Raw genomic sequence first — 22,729 nt, forward strand, 5'->3', positions numbered from 1 at the left:
GTGTGATACATTATTACACAGGTAAACTATCAGCTCAGAGGGAACACTGGTCCTGAATTCTCCCTGATGTGATTTTTACGTATGGCTTCTTAACAGATTTCTCTTGATCTCTGCGCTCCACGATAAGAATAAGACCCCATTTGGACTGACTCAGCCTAAGGTATGGCAAGTGTCCACACCTTTTTATACCCAATTGACGCCTATGATTTTATAAGACCAAAACATTTGGGAGGATGGGAGCCCCTGCATGTCCTCAACCCCTCCCCTTACTGCTGAGGGCTACTGTGTCTGCTATAAGAGCCCTCCCAGAGAGGATGACTACCAGACTGGACCATCCTGAGGAAGTGTCAAAACAATCTGGTAGTATCTGAAAGGGACTTCTGCAGGCGTAACACTGCAGCTGCAGCGACATTTACGCACGACTCTTGCCTGCATGCAGCTGTAGGCTATTTAACAAATACCAAGGGATTGATTTTCCCCAGTGAAACCTTACTTTCTCTGTCATGGCTTTCACTATGCTGAGGCCGGTGGCGACGCATCCCTTCTCTTACCCCGCTGACCTGACCGTGATGTCGGACGACGAGGAGGGGAACCGCAGCGAGAGCGACGGCAGCACCGACCAGGGCTACGGCTGCTGCGGGACGCCGGTGGAGAAGTACCGGCGGGTGTCCGGTGTGGTAGTGAGGCAGCGGAACGCCGCAAACGCCAGGGAGCGAGACCGGACCCAGAACGTCAACACGGCCTTCACGGCGCTGCGGACACTCATTCCCACGGAACCGGTGGACAGAAAGCTCTCCAAAATTGAAACCCTGCGCCTGGCGTCCAGCTACATCTCGCACTTAGCCAACGTGCTGGTTGTAGGAGACGGGAGGGAGGACGGCCAGCCCTGCCTGAGCGCTGTCTACAAGGAGATGCCAGGAGGCGGAGAGGGCAAGCAGCCCAGAACTATCTGCACGTTCTGCCTCAGCAACCAGCGGAAAGGGGTAAAAATCTGAAGTCACCAGACACCTAGAACCGATACGTGCAGTTCTCTCATATGGAGAGAGCGTCCTGCCAAACTCCATTCTAAAATCTGACAATTTAAAGTTTCTTTGCTTATCGTGAAACTTGCATACATGGTAAGGCAATACTTAAGATCTTTTACAAATCTTTAGAGTCCACTCTTCAATTCGGCGTACATTCAATACACAAAGTAGCACTAGTTTTAATTTCAAATTTTAAAATCGGTTCGCCTGTTATTTCCCAATATTCCCCCTCCAACATAACGTGGAGGGTGTCAGCGAGCGGTGTGAACCAATTCAAAAAGTTAACATTTTATTGGAATAAAGTGCTGCCTGGCGGATGACTACCATGCCGAGTTTTCCAGAAGACCCTAATAATTCTTAAAAGGTCTTAAGTCATGTTTAACGAGGTGTGTATCTTTGCCGATTAGCAAGGCAACATTAAACTGTCAGATTTTTGAATGGCGTCTAGAGAGAACGAAAAATATCGGCGCTAGAACGTAGCACACCATTGTAAAATACATATTTTATCGATAACATATCATAACAATAATGAAATGTCATTCTTCCGCCAAGCAATAGGTCTATAGTTCTTGAACACTAGCTAAGCGGCACATAGTAGCAGTAGCGGTGGTTTTCGTTTAGCGCATTAATATTTAAATGAACCGTTATGCTGCCACAGGTGCGTGTTAATCGGATAATCTACAACGCCTCGGCCAATCAGAACTGAGAACGGGAGCTATCAGTTTGTTAATATGAAATACAGCAAATTAAGTCAGTGCCTGGTGTAGTTTTCAGGTTATAGGTCTACTGTGTTTGAAAAGTTATAGCATAGCCACTTCAGAAAATCAAAGGTTTGATCCTCTGGAGAGAATAAAGTCTGTGGAAGTTTAGAGCACAGTCATAGGATAGGCCTAGTGTGGAGTCAGAATAAGCTGCATGCATCTCAGTGAAATGGACATGGTCCATCTTGGCGTTCTAATCACTGTGTTGGGATTTAGTTTATTTATAGGTGCCATATCATTCAGTGCACTGAAATATCCTTTAAAGGAAAACAAGGGTTTTTATTGATACTAGATATGTAATTGCACTAAACTATTTATATGCTCTTAAGAGAGCAAATGGCCAACATCTGGGCCAAAATATTTCTTATAGGCTCACAGTAATGATGTTTTGATTGATAGTGACAGCAATGACTGATGCAATTTCCTGCTTTTTTCACAGGTGAAGGACAGACGAGACTGTGTGAAAATGCACGGGGGCAGTGCGCTGCGAATAAGTCGGAGATGAAAGCATCTGGCTTGGAGTAACCTTGAATCTACTCCCAGAGCAGACCTGAGGGAAACCTTCAGCTGACATGCTCCTGGGTTCTAGAAGCATCTCAGCACCGCCATGTTCTTAAAGGACTACCCCGACTACCAGTCCTCTCATCACATGTCACAGTTGGGTATGAGGTGCCTCAGTGGACCAGACTCCCAAAAAGTCGGTGTAGTCCTTTAAGATGACACTAAGCTGATCTTAAAAACCGAGGTGCTTTTGGGAAGCTTGGCTCAGAAACGGACTGCTGCAACAGACCAGTTTGAGGAATGTTGTGTGAGAGGAAAGACTACTCCGTCCACCAAGGTTGTGTTGTACTTCTCCTGCAACAGGAGACACTAGTGGGACGCTGCTTTACAAAGAGACTGTGGTTGGTTGCTTTTTCATTATATGTTGTATTCTACTTTGAAATTAAATCTATTTTTACAGAGACATGGTTGTCTAGTATTTTGCCGTCAATTTGGTGGTTGTATCATTTTTTTTATACAACTTACAAGCTGCCATTTATGGGATTCTCAATCTAGCCAGTTCATTTGCCTTCAAAAAGCTGTTTTGTTCAAAGCCCAATCATAGAGACACATCATTTGAGAATAAGAATTATAAATTTATGTCATTTCTTGATGATTGATTTTTCAGTGACAGTTATGTGGAGTTGACAGTGTTGATTGGAGACTGGTTTGTCCATTCACATAGCTGAACTGGCTCTGAGCCGGCTGTTCAAAACTAGAGTGTTAAATTACCTCTGAGTGTGGACCCATCAGAGGTAAACACTGTAAATTTCTACACTCTCAGGGTTAAATTAACACTGACAATTTTGCTGTGATTAGTAAAGATGCAAAATGCTGATCTTCAATCCTACCTCTCCTCAAACCTGTCTTCATGATTTAAAAAAAATGGCAATAAAACAACACGTACAGTATATGGAAGTCCAGGACTGCACCCCACCCCAAAGAACAAACCACTACAACCATGATTGGCATCTTCTGCCTGTAACTGCTCAGAAGGGGAAACCTGCTGTATATGGGGAATTCCAATACAGTTTTACCTTCTCCGTCTGAGTAATGCCAAGGAATCTCAACAGAGGAAGTAATCAATCTTCTCCTCAGCAGGGTCTCTCTGAAATAGTTGTGTCCCAGCAGTATCTGACCACAGAAAGCCTCGTCAGGGTGGTATGTGCAGCGGACTGCCAGTTAGGAAGGCATGAATCACGCGGAATCCGAGTCAACTCTGGGAAAAGGTAAAGGCAAAACAGGAAAGACACAAATGAGCGTTGCTGGATCTATTGTAGTGAGTGATGATTACTCATGGGGATCATCAGGGACCGTAGCACATTGCTGGAGCCATGCCCAACGAGATCAACCTCAGAACGAAACAGGCAGAGCTTTAGTTTTGATCTTATGGCTGAAAATATCCCTTTATGTATCTGTTAGTCCATAAAGCTGTGCACTCTCATGTTTGGAAAAAGCCTCAGCTGTACATCACATGCAACTCAAGTCGTTGCTAATCGCGCCTTCGCCGATGACGCCGCATTCAACGTTTGGAATATTTGGGGCCGGTATCCAGGAAAATATAGAAAGTAGAAGTCTGATCTTTGGCACGACTGTGTTCAAGTAGTAAATCTCCTGGGTTGTGATCCACATGTGGTGTTGATCAGTCACAGCTAATATCACCTAGCACCCTGTGTCCAGACAAACACAGCTGCTGATGAATTAATGTTGTAGATCACACCGGGAGAGCGGGGCGACGGGAGACTCCGTGTGTGAGAATCCGTCCCTGTGCTGAGATAGATGCAAAATTCATCTCTCAATTGGACCAAAAAAAAGAAAGTCAGGTGCACGAGTTAAAAAGTGTTTAATGCATCTATCTCAGTGTATGGATGATTCATTGAGGCTTTATTGACCAAGGTACATGATGTGCAGGTTGCTCTACTTTTGATTCCTGTATGAATTCCTGCACGCAAGGAAACCCTCTGAATTCACTACCACAGCTGCAGGATCAAATGGAGTGTGTCTTTATGTATGTGCGAGGGTGTGTGTGCTAATGTGACCGTGTGAGTGTTTGTGTGCGTATGTTGAGAATGGAGTAACGTGTACATGGTGATTTGCCACTATCTGATGTCTAGGGTCTATTTGGTGCTTAGAACAGGACTGCATGTGGTCAGAAATACCACTCAAAGTTACTCATTATCACCTTGGACGGTGCAATACAAGACACTAGTCAGAGCCAACTATGAGATTTATCGCAGATTTTAAACATTTTACAACACAGTTATTACTAAACTGAATCCTTTAAATCACCCGTGAAGTGATGTTTAGAAATACACCCTGTGGAAGTAAGTTATTGCACTCGCGGTCCTTCGGGGCCGGCACAAATAACTGCACACTTGCATAAAGCATCCCAACCCTCCGGTTTCTCTCCACCTGTCAGTGCTAAAGTCTAATTAGAAGCTGCTGTGTGAGCTTATCCTGCAGCTCTAGGGGCCCGGCGGAGCCCGCCGAATGGCTCCCAGAGGCCCCCCAGGCAGGAAGATGTCATAGAGGAACAGGAAGGAAAAGGCCTGAGTGGCCGACCCTGCCGAGGCCCTCCCTATGGGGCCCGGGTCCCTGGGTCAGTGCCAGGTTTGAAATCAGCCGGAGAGGCCCAGATGGCCCGCCGCTCGTTCGATGCTAATTTTAATTCCTGGGTGGGAAAGCGTGGCCGGCTGAAATCAGAATCGGTTTCATTGGCCGAGGTTTGTACATAGAAGAAGTTTGACTTCAACAACACAACATCAACGACACAAAATTATAAAAATAGTATATAAAAAGTTTAAAATTTACAAAATGGGTCTCTTTTTGTACAAAGAAAATAGTATATAAGTATAAATGGTATATATATGTATGTATATATATATATATATATATATATATATATATATATATATATCCATTTTTGTAAATTTAAGTTTCTGAAATAGATTTTTCTTTCTGTACAGTATGCACATGGTTCTCTGTTGGAACCTGACTGACTGCAAAAACTGTCAAAAAAACTATATATATATACACAGGTGTAGAGAATATTGCACTGGGTCCTGAGCGTTTTGAACACTGCAAGAAAAAAAAAGAAAAAGGCTGTACACAGTTGGAATGGAATAAACAGAGTATAAATAGGTATAATTATACAGCTATCCAAGAACAGAGTTGAGTGTATAAGAACTAACTATAGGATAGTAGGTGCAGGTGCTGGACACCAGCATTACAGTGCTATTGTCCATAAATAGCAACAATAGTGCCAATTATGCAAAAAAAGCATGCAAGTAAATAAGGACAGGGCAAAAGCAGTGGTGAGATAGAGGGAGAAAAGTTCACTGCTATTGTACACCATTGTGAATCCTTTATTACAGGAGGGCTGAGGGAATGGCTTGGAACAGCCACCTATGACTGGTGTGATTTCTTATTAAAGTTAGTGATATCCCTGTACAGGACAGGATAAAGTTCCGTCGGAGCGTAAATTATCCTGTCAAAGTCGTCAGCGGCGCTTTCCCCCATCTCCAGCCCCATCTGGTAGACATTAGCGGAGGATACCATGGGGCAAATAGGAAGGGCTAAGATTGCGATACAGTTCCCCTCCACCACGCTTTAGCCCTAAACAGACCCTTATGGTGCTGTAGCTCAACCGCTTGACAAGGTAGACAACCCCACCCCCACCCCTCTCCGCCTCTTGTTCAACCCTATAGCTTCCTGGCCGACCTGCCTGCCGGGGGAGGTAATCGCCATCGGACACGCACTGCGGCCCCTTTCATGGGACGAGGCCTTGGACGGGCCCGCTTCCGATTTTTACGATTCTTTTCCATTGATGGGTGGAGTGGGAGAGCAGGGGAGCGACCCAATCCTCTGCAGCAGCCAAAGACAGTGGAAGGACACTGGAGCGTGTGTGTGTGTGTGTCTGCGTTAGGGTTCGACGGATAGGAGAGTTTGAAGGCCAATACTGATACCGATATTTTTAAGACCGCTGTATATTTGCTGAGGAAATGCGTTATGGCAGGTTCATATGGAAAAAAGGACACTTTTGCGGGATAAAAAGGAAGGCCCACGTTGGCTCTGAACTCGTCTGAACCGTCTGCTATTTGTCTACAATATCACATAACTGGCTGTGTTGCCTTGTGGAAAAGCGTCTCCATTCCCTTTTCTGGTTCTTTGCCTTCGTTTCCATCTCTGTGCTAACATCTGTTCGTCAACTCAGGATTTCTGCACCTTTATGCCCCATCAAACGGCTTCTGAATCCTCATTTTACTTCAGCCGTTGTTATTGTTGTTGTCGTTTTTGTCACCTCTATTACCGGTTTCCCCTACATTACAGTTACCTCTTTAATCTTCATGCTCCCCCACTCTTGTCAGGGTGGAAAAGCCTCTGAAACAGCATTTCGACCATCATGGGACACTAAAACTCTCCACTGAAACCCAGAAGCATGAAATTCCAATATCGGTACGCTGATATATCGGTCTAACCCTAACAAGTGTGTGTGTGTGTGGGTGTGCGTTCTGTGCTGTACGGGCGATGCTGTTGACACATTCTCCTCCCGGCCGCAGACACTCTCGGGACTATTGTTTCCAATCCCAGCATGCAGTGGGGAGGAAGCGGTGGAACGGCCTGAGACATTAGCGCAGACAATGTCAGTCTACCGGGGCAGGGCCGTGATTGCTCTCTGCTTGGCTCCCACTCCTGCGCTCAACCTTAGGGCGGGGGTCCTTAATGCAGAGGTGAAAAGGCGACTAATGTGAAGCCCGATTTCTCCCCCTGTCAAAATAATACAACAATATGTCTGCGCAGGCCGCTCTGTGGGAGGAAAGAGGCAGACTTCCTTAGTCACATCCATCACAGCCCAATGCTCTCATATAAAGCTGCTGGTGGAGTGGATCATCATGTGTACACCTTTTTTCTTTTTCCTTGCAGTGTTCAAAACACTCACCCAGTGCAATATTCTCTACATCTGTACATATTTCTGTCTATTACTGATTTCCATAGCTTCCTATCGGTGCAGTCAGTCAGGTTCCAACAGAGAACCGTGTGCATAGGCTACTGTATAGAAGTTGCTCTATTTTTTAAATTTTTTATATACCACCTATACTTGTAAACTACTTTCTTTTATGTGCTACTTCTGAAAGAGACCTGTTTCCTAAATTTCTAAGTAACCTACATGAGAAACCCACCAAGTCGCATTCCTTCCAAACAATGAAGCTGATTCTGATAGGAGTAATATAATCCTCAGATGATATTTTTATTCACATTGTATTGTGCATTTCCCTTCAATCCTAAAGTTTGCTGGTCTGTCAGTAAACCAAAAAGTATGGTTTTGCAAAGATTTTTAGGGGCCTAATTGCTCTCTACTCCGAAGAAAAGCTATATATTAATAAAGCTATGATGATGCATGGGAAAAAATAGGCGAGGAAGACTGCAGAGCTGCATTTTAACAAGACATGGAGAAAGAGCTCGGGCCCAATAAATGCAACTGTTTATGGCTTGGAGCCTCGTGGACCTGCGAGATGGATGGGAGGAAGAGTATACGTCTGAAACTTTGAACCAGTTTCAACAGCCAGAGCAATTGTTTAGAGGATATCCTCAATCAAGGCCCCAAAGAGCACAATGAATAGTCTCGCTGACAGAAACTTGCTGCCCCCCAGCAACCTCCTCGACCTGCCTACTGTGTGTCGGACGAGAGCGAGTGTCCCACGCCAAGCAAAACATCATGATGTCATCCGAACTTGGTTTTTCCACTGAACGACTCCAACATGAGATCTCTACCATTTTTAAAATGTCACTTGTCGCCTACTGGTTTATTGCTTTGCTGGCATGAAAGTAAAAGTTATTACTAAAAGCCTTTCCTTACAGAATAGAAACATTATGTAGGATATAGTGAGTTCAGTTATTTACCTGTTTATTATTTACCAGTTAACATACTGGCCTAACTGATGTGGAACATTTTGGAATAAACTTTTCAGTTTTATCCAGAGTTTTATCCAGAGGAACAGCCTATTTTGCAACCATACACCATGTGGCCTATAATAATAATCATTTCTACAGCATTTTCAAAATACAGTCACAAAGTGCTTTAAAAAGGAGTAAAAAACTGACAAAATTGACAGCAAATGCAATGAAAGCAAGGTAAGATGTATAAATGTAAGGCGATAAACAGAAAACCGAAAAAGGAGGGGTCAAAGACAACTAATAAAACATCATTACATTAAAACAAGTCTACAAAAATGAGTCTTAAGACGTGATTTAAAAGATGATACAGATTTAGCAGCCCGAGCTCCAGGAGCCTTGGTGGTAAAGGCCAGTTCACCTCTTGTTTTTTATCTAGACTCTTATCAGACATGATCCCTATCTGTTCCAGTGCTATAAAACAAAGTGTGGCATGATGATGTGTTAGCATTAGTCATTAGGTGTGGCCCTGGTAGAGCTGTGGGCTGAAGTAGCCTACAGTGTGTCTGGGTAGGTTTTTGTGCTGTGGGGACGCCCCCTGTTGGACATGGTAAGGAAATGAAACACCCTGCGTTTAGTAAGAATGCTGTTTTCTGACGGATTGACTGATTTCTTGTTGAATAACAGATTTCACTTTGGTTTTTTTTACAGTGACACTTAATCACAACCTCAGACACTCTATCTTTATGATATCTCTCACTTTTGATGTTTGATGTTGTTGGGCAGTTAAAATCCTATATACAAGGCAACAGTAAACATGTCGCCCCCTATGAATGATTGGTTTATTATTCTTTTTCTGACTGACTGATTGTTGAACTTCTGGGTACAATTGTCGCAATTCTCATTCTAAATAACTACTGCATGTATCATGTATGTGTTTTTAGACAACATTCTGTGTCACCCTCCTCTCTCTGTATCACTATTATGATGAAAATGTGATCCATAACCTCCTGGGGGGTGATACTTCTGCAGTGAGGCATCGACATGTTCATTTTTGTACATGAAAAGCAGTGACAAAACTGTGTAATACTGTCCTCTCCCCCACAAGATCAAATCCTTTCCTGTGAGAAAAACAATGCTTCTCATAAACACAATACTTCTGGGCATAGTTTTTGTTAAGGGAGAAAGAGAGGAATGTACACTCACAGTTCACCATTAACATTAATTACTCATAGTGCCATCACCATGGTAAAATAATGCTTTTTTAATCCATTGTACAGCTCTATTTTAAATGTAGATTGAAATTACACGACCCCTAAATACTTTCACAAGCTTCTGTACTGTTGTTTACCCAAATGTCTTAAAATTCTTATTCTCAAACGTGTCAGTTTCCGTGCTTTTATTTTGAAGGCAAAATTGCTGAAACGGAAGTTAGCTTAACGCTAAACAAGGCATTAAACAATAAATAACAAATATTAATTGGAACACGTTCTATAAATGTATGATATGGTCACAGTTGGCTATAACGCGAATTGAAACTGTTTCCTGTTTTTAAAACGGATATCATTATAAGCAGGTTAATTTCCGCTCAGACGGACATACTCGCAGCCAGGCGTGTGTTCCGCGACTCTGCAGCTGAATGGTATCGCTCTTGTCCCTCCACCGCATCCGTTCCAGCGCTGGGGGACGTAGGTGGCGGTAGTCAGCCATATTGTCTCTGATACAGCAGAAATCACACTAGCGGGAACACCGGCGACAGAGGGAAGAGAGAGTCGTTAGCTTGACAAAACCCAAGCGTCTCGGGAAGAATTTCGGTCGTCGAAGTGATCAAGGAGGTAAATATTCAGTTCTACGTTACCTGCTTTTGATATAGCCGACGTGTCTTCTCTCTGGGAGAGTCGGCCCCGGGAAACCAGCGAGAGCTAGCGAGCTAGCCTAATTTAGCTTGCGCTAGCTATTGCAGCTTAGCAGGCTAGCAGAGGTGTATGCTTGCACGATGTGGCCCGCCTAACCCCGATACCTTCTATTCTCTTATAAGGAGAGAACGTCACACCAAAGGCCATTCAAAAGTCTGGTAATTTAAAAGTTCGCACTGTATTGAATTAAGAGCTGTTTGATGGATTGACTGGATGTAGGCTATGAGTGAATGCTATCGATTCGGAAAAGGGTCGTTAAGTCATATTCTGTGAGGTGTGTACGTTTGTCGATAAGCATTACATTTTCAGACTTTTGAATGGACTTTACCGTGACATTATCTCCATACAAGAGGGAGCGAAATGTATCGTGGCAATGGCCTGAGTCTATTTATCAGCGAGTGTTAGCTGGCTAATGTTGGCGTGCTGTTTGGTAGGAGGGTTGGCTAGCTAGCCGCACACTTTACCTGTCAATAGGAGGACAAGAAGTTAGCTAGCTAGCTGTTACGTTATTACCGCCGGCGGCGTAACGGTAGTCAATTAACTCGACGGCTAATGTGGAGCAAGTAAATTAGCTTAGATATCTGTTGCACAGAAGCTTGGCAAGTTACGTTACAGAATGCTACATTTTGTGCATGTAGCGTTAGCGAGAATGGAAGTTGGTTAGTTAAGCAACTGCAGTCAGCTAACAGTTAACCTTGCTAGCTTACTCAGGTTAGCTAGCACAGGCCAAATTGGTTGGACATTAGTCAGGCATTAGGAATTCCTAGCTGTTGACGCTGTGCTCCCCTGCAGCTTCATAGCGGCAAGCAAAGCAGCCAAGCACACACACCATAGCTTTTAGCTAATGACTATCGCCTCTTTTTTCTGACATTATTACAGTCATGTTGTGTGGACCAGGCTTGAGATAAATGTTTGTTGGTTAATGTAATGGGAATGACTTCAAAGCCTGACGTAACACCATTTTTTTGGTCCAGTGGGATTAGGAAATCCAGATCTATGCTACTATAGTGGCTAATTATTTTGGTAGACATCATGCCACATCTTTGTCCAAATATATCCCTTTGCACAACCAATTGCCACATTGAATGCACCAGATGGGCAAAAGAATATTTGGTGTTGCACATGTCCACAGTATATTGCCACCTGCATACAGTAATGCCCGTGATCATTAACTGCATACTACATAGTCATATCTGCAGTTGGAGCAGCTATTGGTGTTGCTCAATACGAAGGGCAGCAATTACTTCTTATATTGCTGGTAGCCAGGATGTTAATATTCTAATGGATAGCAATGTTTACCCTACATTCATCCAGCAGCACATCACTTCATTAGCAGATGACTGTCCCACCTGCTAGTCAAGACACTAAAATCCAGCAGCTTGCGTCAATTCTTACCCTAAATTAACCAATATAGGCTAAATATGGTACAGTTGTCTCATGTGACATATGAGCCAAAATATGTCAGTGCATTTCTGCCACTCTACAATGGTATTTGTTGATGATGCACGGGGTGAAAAGAGACTAATGCATAAAGTTGCTCTGGTGGTTCTGTCAGTGGTGTGACATTCAGAGAATGGATTTGGCCATTTGAATAAAATCAATAATTGCACAGCTTATCCCTTCCTGCCCTAGTAATTTAACAGCATGTCAATACTTTGGGGAGTGGTGATGTTTGAAACAGGGTGAACAGCGTGTAAAATGAATACTCAACACCAGCCAGATGCAGGTAAATTTGTGGTTAAGTTTGTCTACTCTGCCAGCCACTTTGTCAAGTAAAATGGTGAAATTGGCTAGGAAATTACATTAATTGACCTGCCACTATGGCCATTGGACTAAAAAGGTAATTTCCCACCGTTTTTAAACTGCCCAGAGTTTGTGCTCCCAAAAATGTGCCATTATCTGCAATGACTGGTTCCAAGCCTTAAGCCATGATGTTGCTAGCATGTAGTCTAGAGCAATTTTATTGGATAAGATGCTGTTAAATGCTGTCTTGTTAGACTGTTTATCTAATGCAGGGATCTCCAATCATGTGCCATGGATGTCCAAGAGTGTGCACATTTTCATTCCAACCAAAGACTACACCAGGTAATTTCACTGATTAGCACTCCTTCAACCAGAGATGAGGAACTAATCAGTGAAATCAGCTGCTGTAGTGATTGGTTGAAATGAAAACCTGCAGACTCTGAGCCTTCCATAACACACGGTTGGAGATGACCATCCTAATGTTTGGTTTTCTCTCTTTCCATCAGCTGTGCGAAGGTGCCCCTGGTGGCCCCCCCGCCCTCAGCCAAAGCCCCCCATACCCCTTGCCCTGTTGGGAACAACCCCTTCCCCCCTTACCTTCCCTCCTCTTCCTCCCTCCCTCCCTCCCTCCCCATCTTCCAAACCATCCTCTGCGGCGGTAAGAGTTCCCCACCATCTCTGCCAAGCTGTCGGACATGTCAGGACCCGTGCCGAGCCGGGCCCGAGTGTACACCGAGGTCAACACACACCGGCCCAGGGAGTACTGGGACTATGAGTCCCATGTGGTGGAATGGGGGTAAATACTCAGTCGAAACCCAAACACGGTTCAAAGTAGGCTCTTTTGTGACTCTTAATCCCAGTTGACATTTGTTTGTCTTTATCTTTACAGAAATCAGGATGACTTTCAGTTGGTGAGGAAGCTGGGGCGTGGCAAATACAGTGAAGTCTTTGAGGCAATCAACATTACCAACAACGAGAAGGTGGTGGTGAAGATACTCAAGGTAAAACATACAATGACAGCCATGGTTGAAGTAAAAGCCTTGATTCAGGTGTAGACGGTTTCTGTCCTCAAACTCTTCTATCTAACCTTGTATTACTCTCATTAGCCGGTGAAGAAAAAGAAAATCAAGCGTGAGATAAAGATTTTGGAGAATCTACGTGGAGGTCCCAACATAATCTCCCTCATCGATATTGTGAAAGACCCTGTAGTAAGTAGAGAACATCCACATGAGTGCTTGATGCTTTGAGCACATGAATGGACATTATTGGTTGATCTTGACTGTAGCAGAGACCATATTTCAAGGATATGTTTTTGTGTCTTCCTGATTAGATATTATATTTCCCAATGACATTAAAATCCCCAAACAGTTTTGAGATTCTGAAATAACATTACTGTACCAATAGCATGGTGAACTCACCACCTGTGCAAGCTTATCGATTTCACTTGGGCTTTGGAAATATGTGTCTGTAAGTACCTAGCTAGCTGTGGCTTTAAGTTAAATACCAGTATCTAACCTGTTTATAGTGTTGTCTGCCTATCTTGTGTTAGTAAGCTCCACATACCCTGCATTCACACTGTGAGCAACTTGGTTGATGGGTCACTCTATTCTGACCGATTGTGGCTCTGATTGCATCCATTTAGTAGTCTGTGGCTACAAAGTTTTCAAAAGGCAAATCACGTCATTTTCGCTGCTGGTATTGCCTTTCATAACATTTTGATGAGTTAATTCGGTAGCATTAATCAAAAATCAATGGAAAAATTTAAAAACAATTACTTCAGAGCACCAACGACCCTAATGGTGGATGCAAGTGTTCTCCAAACATCATTTTTGAGATGTTTATTCCCGTGGTCTTTCAAATAATTTTGAATGACTGGAATCAACTTCTTGTCTATCTTGCACTTGCCAGGCACTATTGATCATGAAATGAAATGGCATCGGTAGGGAAACGAGGACCCCGTTTACACCTGGCATTAAAATGCATATTGAGAGATCGGATATTAGCCCACTTGCACGTATCCACATAAAGATCTAGGTGCAAATGCACTCTAGACACATTGGAAACAGATTAAAATCCAATTGCTTGGTGGTTTTGATTGAAATCTGATTGGCTGTTGATGGCTTCTGACTGTGAAAAGTTCAGCAGTGGCAAAATTTTCCCTAGCCCCCCATTTTTTTCCTGGTCACTCAGCTCTGTAGGAAATGAGGCCCTGTTTATTGTGTTGCTTGCAGTGTGGACACCTGGTAAGCATAAAGCATTTGCATAATGCATTAGTACCTTAGCTTACTATAATGTGGCTGCTTTGAATAGATTAATTTGGCCAGGCCTAGTGGTAAGTATGGATCAGTGGTGTTGAGACTACAACACTTGTAATGCAAAACCCTTTTCCGTTTCAGTCTCGAACGCCTGCCTTGGTCTTTGAACATGTTAACAACACAGACTTCAAGGTAGGACCCATGTTTCTCTTTTGCCTTACTGTGAGGACAGAAATGAGATTTTTCATGTTATCTAATGAGAGATTATTTGAAACCTCCTTTCTTGGCATACTCGTTGTTTTCTCATACACGTGTGTGTATGTGTTGGAGGAATAAGAAAGTCCAGTGCTATGTCTTCGGTGCTAGAAGGTTACCCATCTTCTGGTTCTATCCTCAATCACTGGCACAGTCCCACAGGTCGAAGTGAGTGATGTGTGACTGCTCAGTATAGGGCTGGGTGTCGAGATCCGGTTCCAATTTAGTTTTGGCTCCAAATTGCCGAGTCCACCGGAATCGATGGAGTCATTATCTCCTACATTTGCCACACTTGTTTTGCACTGCAGCAACCGTCACTATGGTAGCAAGCAGATGCTGCCTGCAAGTACGGTCGGAAATATTGTAATTACAGGTAGAGCGCGCTTGAACGACCCAATAAAGTGGTAAATGCAGTGAGTGGTAAATATTTTGTTTTTGTTCTGTGATGTTGACCTCCAATTACTTGCATTTTTTCACTTGTTCTTGTATTTTGTTCTCTTAAGTAATGCTTTATGCCAAGTATGTCTAACGTGTTTTGAAAAGTAATTCTGAGACAAAAGTAACTCTACAAAGGAATGAATGTCTTTCTTGAGTAATACAACAATGTCAACTCCACCAAAGCTGCATGTAGTCTCTTAAACCCTGAAAATGTATACAGTGGGAATTGATAAAGAATTGGATTGATAAGGAGAATCAAAAATGGCACCCGAATCGGTAAAATCCTACTGATACCCAACGCTAGCTCAGTAGGGCTGAACGATATTAACAAAAAAAAATCTAATTGTGATTATTTGACAGAATATTGCAATTGCGATTTAAACTGTGATTCATATCATTACAAGTTTTTCTTGTCATAAAACATTAAAACTTTAAAATTGTTTAAAGAAAAGTGATAAAAAAAAATAGATGTCAGTGTGCAGGATTTACTGAGTTTGAGTATGATGAAAGGTTTTCACCAATAGTGGACCTAAAACACCTTTTTAGAAATCCAAACTCTCTCTTAAGCAAATAATTGCAGCCTCTGCGGTTTGGAAATTGCAGATTACAATTTCGATTTTTTTTTTTCAATTAATTGTTCAGCTCTACTGCTCAGTGAATGTGTGTTGTCTGTTTAGTGTTGTAGGAGATTATCATAGAAAGGCTAATACGTTTGTTTGTATCTCCAGCAACTGTACCAGACCCTGACTGACTATGACATCCGATTCTACATGTATGAGATCCTCAAGGCGAGTCATCCGGTTCAAATGCCTGCACAATTACCTCTCCACTCATAATCTATAACCTACAAAATGTCCTGAGGGTGATAAAGCATTTTATCTGTGTGTATGCTTTTGAATAAAACCCTTGTTTTTCACATACAGTACCAGCCTTCTATTTTAGCCATCAACATGTTTGTGTGTGTCTGGTAGACTTTTTTTTTATAATCTCTTCCTGTATTGGATTACATGGGAGAAAAGACTGTCTTGTGACTGTTGAATAACGGGGTAATTTTGGCTCTTGTCTGTAGGCCCTGGATTACTGCCACAGCATGGGAATCATGCATAGGGATGTAAAGCCACATAATGTGATGATTGATCATGAACACCGCAAGGTGAGTGTTAACAAACAATACTGGAGTTGCAGTCACTTTCATTTTGAGTAGACAATACCAGTAGAACGTACCACAGTACTGGTCTCTCCACTTTCTGTTCTTATCGACTGTAAAATCATTCTTCGTTGTCACTCTCGACCTACATGTATACAGCACAGAAAACGCCCTTCTCTCAGGAGTCGTTGAAAGTCATTCTAGAAGCATAGAAAATCAGTAACTGAAGTAAAAGTACACGAGGCAGGTTGAGGGAAAGTGGGTACAACAAAAAAGTAAATTACCTTTCATCACAAAACAACTCGTGGAATGCATTAAACATCACAAATTGATGATATTTAACATTGACTATGTTAACATGTTTACATGCAGTCAAATAACAGTAGCTGCGTTTACATGGAGCCTTTTAATCAGAATAGTAGCCCAATCAGAATAAAAATGCCTCATATAAACGCCTCAATCAGAATCAACTGGCCGATCCGAATGAAATTTCATTCCGTTTGAGAGGGGTGGTATAACCCTTTCATAATCCGGTCGATGGATAAAATTTCATCATGTAAACACTCATTCCGATCACTTTCTTTATCTCACCTCTTTCTGCACATGCTCGCGCATTTAACGTAAGTAATGTCAATTACGTTACCCTTTTTTTTTCCGGGAGGATTCGAATGGATGTGCTTGTTATTTACCCCGGGGCGCTCGGGCTTGATGTAACGTTAGGCCCGTTTTTATATCAAGTGCTGACTCCGCCTCTCCGGGCCAGTTTCGGTTTACAGCGGTAAAAATTACAAATGGACCCAATCATTGCACGGGCAAAACAAAACGTCTTTTTCTGACACTTATGGAGTCGTATGTTTTGATAAAACTGTTGCTTCATCAGAAAGAACAGCAGCAAAGAAATAACAGACGCAGGTCCATCTTTTAAAAACGTAAGCCCATGTTAGAGTGCTGGATTTGGTGCTTTGCACATGTCAGAAACTTTTATTATAATTACATACTGTGGAGCATGTAAACGCACATCTTAATGTGATCATTATATTTAGCGCTCATGTAAACACTTGCGTGGCAATCTTCCTTCGGAATGATTTCATTCAGAATGGAAAAAAAAATGTCTCATGTAACCACAGCTAGTGTTAATCAGACTATTTCACACTTATTCCCAATGGTAGGACCTCTTATAAACACCTAATTGTTTTAGAATAAACCGACCAATGCCAATCCAGTTGAAAATGCAATCCTCTTGGAAGTGCTGGATTATCCTGCATGTAAACAGTTGGCACCCAATTACTTTTTAGTTAGTTTATATGGATAATCAAGCCTGCACGTAAACGTAGTCAGCATAAGAGTATCAGAGGGTGGATTTTTCTTTTTTTTTTTTTTAAACGGAATGACCGTAAAAAAAAATACATGCAGGGCAATGGTGTTGAGCAATAATGCATGCACTGTGTCCATTTGCTGAAGCTAATTGCTTCTTTTCTGTATCCGTAGCTGCGCCTTATTGACTGGGGTCTGGCTGAGTTTTACCACCCAGGGCAAGAGTACAACGTCCGGGTGGCCTCACGCTACTTTAAAGGACCAGAGCTCTTGGTGGACTACCAGGTATGGCTGTGGGGGGTATTCTTGGTTTGGGTTTGGCATGCTTTAAAGGGTAACTTTGGTATTTTTCAACCTGGACCCTATTTTCCCATCTTTTTGTGTCCAAGTGACTAAAGGGGACAACAATCTTTGAAATTGGTCCAGTATTGAGCGAGATCGCGTCAGCCGGCAGCCGTGAAACGAGCTGCAATGTAATCCGACGGGGCAAATCGCACCGTCAATGTACGTCCACTAAAAGTTCTTGTTTTTGCCACTGACAGGCTCAGATTGTTATTATAAGTGTCTGACAACATTATGGAAAGGACCCTACAGAGAAATGAAACGTTTTTCTTTGCCTTTCCCTTGATCCAGTCTGTGTGTAACTTCCTGCAACAACTCAACTCTCACGAGACTTGAGCAAGACTTGGTTGCACACAGACTGGATCAAGCGAAAGGTAAAGAAAAACATTTCATTTCTCTGTAGGGTCCTTTCCATAATGTTGTCAGACACTTATAATAACAATCTGAGCCTGTCAGTGGCAAAAACAAGAACTTTTAGTGGACGTACATTGACGGTGCGATTTGCCCCGTCGGATTACATTGCAGCTCGTTTCACGGCTGCCGGCTGACGCGATCTCGCTCAATACTGGACCAATTTGAAAAATTGTTGTCCCCTTTAGTCACTTAGACACAAAAAGATGGGGAAATAGGGTCCATGTTGAAAAATACTGAAGTTACCCTTTTAAGCATCTGCTAGGACATGAGTGATGATTGCTGACACTGCTGATCAGATTTTAATGAAACTTTGAAAATGATGCATCTCAGCCACTGGCATTTTCAGAATTACACTGAATGGGCCAAGGGGGGCGCTACAATTGCAGGTTGAAACAAGGTGACATATTTGTTGCTGACTGTCCCAGAATAGGGCTGCATCATTTATGGGCCTCCATAATACACTAATGCTTATTTGGACTGAGTCTGTCTGGGTAGATTTCAGTTAAGAGGGGATAGAGGATCTGAGGAGCATGAAGTTGGATCACAGGAAAATTGTATTTCCCTTCCTTTTGTCCTATCTGTCCTCTCCCTCAGAAGTTTATACTGTCTGTGTGTTTCAGATGTATGACTACAGTCTGGATATGTGGAGCTTGGGCTGCATGCTGGCGAGCATGATCTTCAGGAAGGAGCCCTTCTTCCATGGCCATGACAACTATGACCAGGTAAATACACCAACAAATAATGTCTGTCGCAAACATCATGGGTAGAAAAAAGCTGCAGGAATTTAACAAGCTGGTTGTGTGCTTTGCTGACAGTCGTGACTTGAATACAGGTTGAAAGAAACAAAATGGAGCCAGGGCTTCTAGGGAGCAACATACATGAATACACCTCACTTTAATGTCCTTCTAGTCCGAAACATTCTGTTAATTACTGGTAAAAGCCTAAGAAGCTGCCATAGAGCTGACAAGTTGTTGCTTCCTTGTTTGTTTTCCTGTAGTTGGTGAGAATAGCCAAGGTGCTGGGGACAGAAGACCTGTACGACTACATCGACAAGTACAACATTGAGCTGGAACCTCGCTTCAACGACATCCTGGGAAGGTAGGGGGTGTTATTGCAGTCACATGTTAATTGTAGGAGAAAGAGGTGCGTCAGTAGTATCTATAGTGTCACCAGTCCAGCTCCAAAGTCCTCTTACTGGATCAGCAAATGAATCGATATGTCCTGATATTGATACCTTCATGATAAGCATAAAAAAACTTTTGTAGTAGGAAGAACATTTTTTTCCTGATGCGTGAAAATGATGAAATACTGCCATTTCTCACATTCATAGGCCGAGCACCTATTGTTTTAGAAGAGGAGCCGTGGCTATACAGGCTAAATGCCATTCTGTTTCGTTAGGTCTAACCTCTAGTCTCTAGAAAATGAATAAACACAATTGATGCACTTCTGTAATTGTTCCTGGAATTATTAATATTGGGCAGCTTGAATGACTGTAAATTGAGTATTACTTGGATTGGTCTACTTAATAAAAGTAATCTGTAATCTCAAATCAGTTCTGAAAAATTGGTGTCGTGAACCTCTAGTAGGAGAGATGCCCAGTACAAACTCGGGGAGATTTATTGTTGAAATGGAATTTTGCTTTCTTCCCATGAGGTAACCAATCATAACCCATCATAGACCATACACACTGATTATCCATCTGGCTTGTTAGCAATCCATGGGAATGCTATTTTCTCTCACAGCTTAGCCCTGGTAGCTCGTTGTTAGAGCTCAGTGTGTTTCTCTTGGTCTCCAGGCATTCTCGTAAGCGGTGGGAGAGGTTTGTCCACAGTGAGAACCAGCACTTGGTGAGTCCAGAGGCCCTGGACTTTCTGGACAAACTGCTGCGCTATGACCACCAGGCCCGGCTGACCGCCCGCGAGGCCATGGACCACCCTTACTTCTGTAAGCCCACAAAGATAGCCAGTACTCCTTTTCCATAATGAAAACAAAAAATTTGTCGGAACATTATACAAGTTCTAATGGCAATTGCCGTTTTTTGTTTTTTATTCCCACAGTCCCCATTGTGAAAGATCAGTCTCGCATGGCAGGATCGGCGAACCTGCCCAGTGGGAATACAGCTGTAAGCACAGCCAGCATGATTACTGGTGAGAACACACGGATACAGAGTGCTGAAAAATATTTTATACTGCTGTGTTAGTGATCAGTAACTAACTTGAGCATGGAAGCTCTGAATATATATACTTTTTATTTTTTTGATTACTTCATTTTTAATGGCTTTAAAGGCTCGGTGGCTGATTCTGAAAAAATGCAATCTAAGTCTGCTTGATATGAATGAGATTATCTCACCATTTTTAAAAAGCAAGCAACAGTTCAGTTTCATTACATTTTAAAACTATGATAAACAACACACTTGGCTATTGCTACTGCATATTTTTGAAGAGGGTAAGAAAAAGTACGCACACTACTTTTACTTTTAATATAGAGTACTTTGGAACATAACTGGTTACTTATAAGGTAATTCCATTGCAGAGTAATCCATCCAACACATTAAGTATACTGCTGGCATTAGATAATCAGAGAATTAAATGTGCTGTTTGTCAGCAGAAGAGTGATGGAATTAAATTCCCATGTGCAGAATTAACTTAATTTTAAATGAGTTGGGTCAGCGGTGGTCTCACAGTATCTGCTCTTGACTGAAGCACTATTACTTTGAAGCACTTTATTGTATTTAATGTGTTCCATTTTGCACCTTGCATGTTAGTCATGTTAGTTGTTTAATCTGGTGACTGGTCTCGTTGGCTCACTGTGGCAGGTATCTCTGCCTTGCCAGCCTCCACTGCCCTGGGCCCCCTCAGCGGCTCGCCTGTCCTGTCTGCTGCCACCAACGCCCTGAGTACCCCGGTGCCCGCTGCTGCCGGCGCCCCCCAGTGACGGCCCGGCACCGGTCCCCCTGCCCCTCCTGCGCCCCACCCCACATCTCCCCACCCACCGCCACCCAGCCCGGGGAGAAACCAGACGGGTGCCACTCTGCCAGCCCCTCACCGACTCCAACCGAACTCAGTCTGGCCGTTCCTCGCCAACCTCCTGGAGGGCGCTGTCGTCAAAAAAAAGAGAGATGTCTTTCCGTTCCTTTTTCCCCCTCGAATGAACGTGTTAACCTGACATGAAATGAATGTTCTGTGTAATTGACATATACAGGTATTCCTTTCATTTTTCCACAAGCCGTAGTGATAACAAAGGAGTGTGTGTTTGCGTGCGTGTTGAGTCTGAGAACGAGTGTCACCCACGGCTGATGCGGGGTCTCACACACCCCCCTGTGTTTTAGGTTGGATTTTAAAGACACTGGTCAAATAGGTACTTTAGCAGAAGGCAAAAGAAAGACACGTTAGCCATTAGGACCAAAAGGAGCACATTCTGTATAGTTTACTAATGCAGCGTTGTCAAAGCGAGAGACCTGGCGAGAACACTTTAAGCAATTTCCATCCTCAAACCAGTCTAAAACACCTTACAGAAGTTTCAATCTTCACAGCATTTTGGAAGTGTTTGGTGCTGTTCTGTGCTCCAGGTGTATGTGAACACTGATGCCGCCTCACTTAAGTCAAAATGACACTTCAACACTTTCTCTGCCTGAGTAGTTTTGTCTTGCCTTTCTACCAAACCAGATAACCAGTCTTCTTTTGATATGCGACTCCCCACGTCATCCATTTTCAGTTTTGCGGTTAATTTCTTTTGTATTGAGATGCTCTGGACTGCTGGATAAGGTTCATTCACTGTTGAAATGGTTTGATTGATGATATATTATGATCTCTCGGAAGCCAGGCAAAGCTGTCCATTCAGGTTCTTTTGAAATGGTTTCTCAAACGTGCTGCTTTCCAGTTCCTTGAATGACTTCAAGTGGCTTTCCTTGAATTACTTCAAGATATAACCAAAGTTTACTCAATCGCTTGGGAAGAGGAGACTGACCAAACGTAGTTTTGCTTTGTGGGAAAGAGTTACAGAGATGCTGTAATGCAGGTTGACAATATGGGTTCTAGTGTTAACGATGACATGACAACATGATGTAATCACTTGTAGTTGACTGAAGTGCTATTAGCGCTGGAGGAAAGTCCAGTTCTTTTTAAATTTAGTTCAGTGGGTAAGTTTTGATCGGTAATATATTTCACCAACAAATTGAGGGAAGTATTGAAGTTACAAGGTTGAATAGAACTTGAAGGGTTGAAGTTTTCCCCAATGTTTTAGTGCCAGAGATTGAAAGTGTGAGTTTTAGACCCTGCTGTACATACGCATCCTTTTTTTCATTTGAAACCTGAAAATGCAAAGAATTCAAAACATGTATACATTGACCAGATAACGGAGCTGTATGAGTCCCTACATCACTGTATATATTTTTATGTCCTTATGTAGAAGACTAGTATTTGAAAATATTTGTGTAAATAAACATGTGTTTTATTTATCAGGTACATCTGACTACTTTACTATGTCCATGATTATACGGACCATGGTGTTGTCACCCTCATTTATCTCACATTGTGTTCGCAGGTTTCAAAAAGTTACATTTATGGCTTTGAAAAACCTTAACACCAGTTAGAATAAATTTAAGGCCATTTTTGGCCAAAAAAAAAATGAAATGAGGGATAAACGGGTATCAAAATATCATTCATCTTGACTGGGTTGATATGAAGAC

General features: G+C 42.6%; 2 protein-coding genes and 1 non-coding gene across 4 annotated transcripts; all 3 read left to right on the forward strand.

Moving 5' to 3' along the window:
• The first annotated feature begins 503 nt into the window (after positions 1-503).
• On the forward strand, positions 504-2,291 carry LOC139914488 (transcription factor 15-like). Its single transcript, XM_071902816.2, has 2 exons — positions 504-983; positions 2,226-2,291. Exons 1-2 carry the CDS (start codon positions 504-506, stop codon positions 2,289-2,291), a joined length of 546 nt encoding a protein of 181 aa, XP_071758917.1.
• A 7,616-nt stretch (positions 2,292-9,907) lies between these two features.
• On the forward strand, positions 9,908-22,498 carry LOC139914470 (casein kinase II subunit alpha). 2 transcript variants are annotated; one of them, XM_071902794.2, is made up of 13 exons: positions 9,908-10,053; positions 12,384-12,673; positions 12,767-12,878; positions 12,984-13,085; positions 14,274-14,324; positions 15,554-15,613; positions 15,895-15,978; positions 17,461-17,571; positions 18,663-18,764; positions 19,040-19,140; positions 19,838-19,986; positions 20,100-20,189; positions 20,858-22,498. In XM_071902794.2, the coding sequence occupies exons 2-13, from the start codon at positions 12,573-12,575 to the stop codon at positions 20,974-20,976; spliced, it is 1,182 nt and encodes a 393-aa protein (XP_071758895.1). In that variant the 5' UTR covers positions 9,908-10,053; positions 12,384-12,572; the 3' UTR covers positions 20,977-22,498. The 2 variants fall into 2 exon arrangements, with proteins under 2 accessions (XP_071758895.1, XP_071758896.1); XM_071902795.2 differs by having other exon boundaries at positions 20,876-22,498.
• On the forward strand, positions 14,407-14,543 carry LOC139914489 (small nucleolar RNA SNORA57). The gene has a single exon (XR_011784765.1). It is a non-coding gene; the product is annotated as a small nucleolar RNA SNORA57 (small nucleolar RNA).
• Positions 22,499-22,729: the final 231 nt, after the last annotated feature.

Source organism: Centroberyx gerrardi, chromosome 5 (genome assembly GCF_048128805.1).
Source record: "Centroberyx gerrardi isolate f3 chromosome 5, fCenGer3.hap1.cur.20231027, whole genome shotgun sequence".
NCBI lineage: Eukaryota > Metazoa > Chordata > Actinopteri > Beryciformes > Berycidae > Centroberyx > Centroberyx gerrardi.

Coding starts and splice junctions, on each gene's coding strand:
- LOC139914488 (XM_071902816.2), top strand. CDS start 504: ATGGCTTTCACTATGCTGAGGCCGGTGGCGACGCATCCCTTCTCTTAC. Junction 984..2,225: donor TCAGCAACCAGCGGAAAGGG/GTAAAAATCTGA, acceptor CTTTTTTCACAG/GTGAAGGACAGACGAGACTG.
- LOC139914470 (XM_071902794.2), top strand. CDS start 12,573: ATGTCAGGACCCGTGCCGAGCCGGGCCCGAGTGTACACCGAGGTCAAC. Junction 15,979..17,460: donor TTGATCATGAACACCGCAAG/GTGAGTGTTAAC, acceptor CTGTATCCGTAG/CTGCGCCTTATTGACTGGGG. Junction 17,572..18,662: donor AGCTCTTGGTGGACTACCAG/GTATGGCTGTGG, acceptor TGTGTGTTTCAG/ATGTATGACTACAGTCTGGA.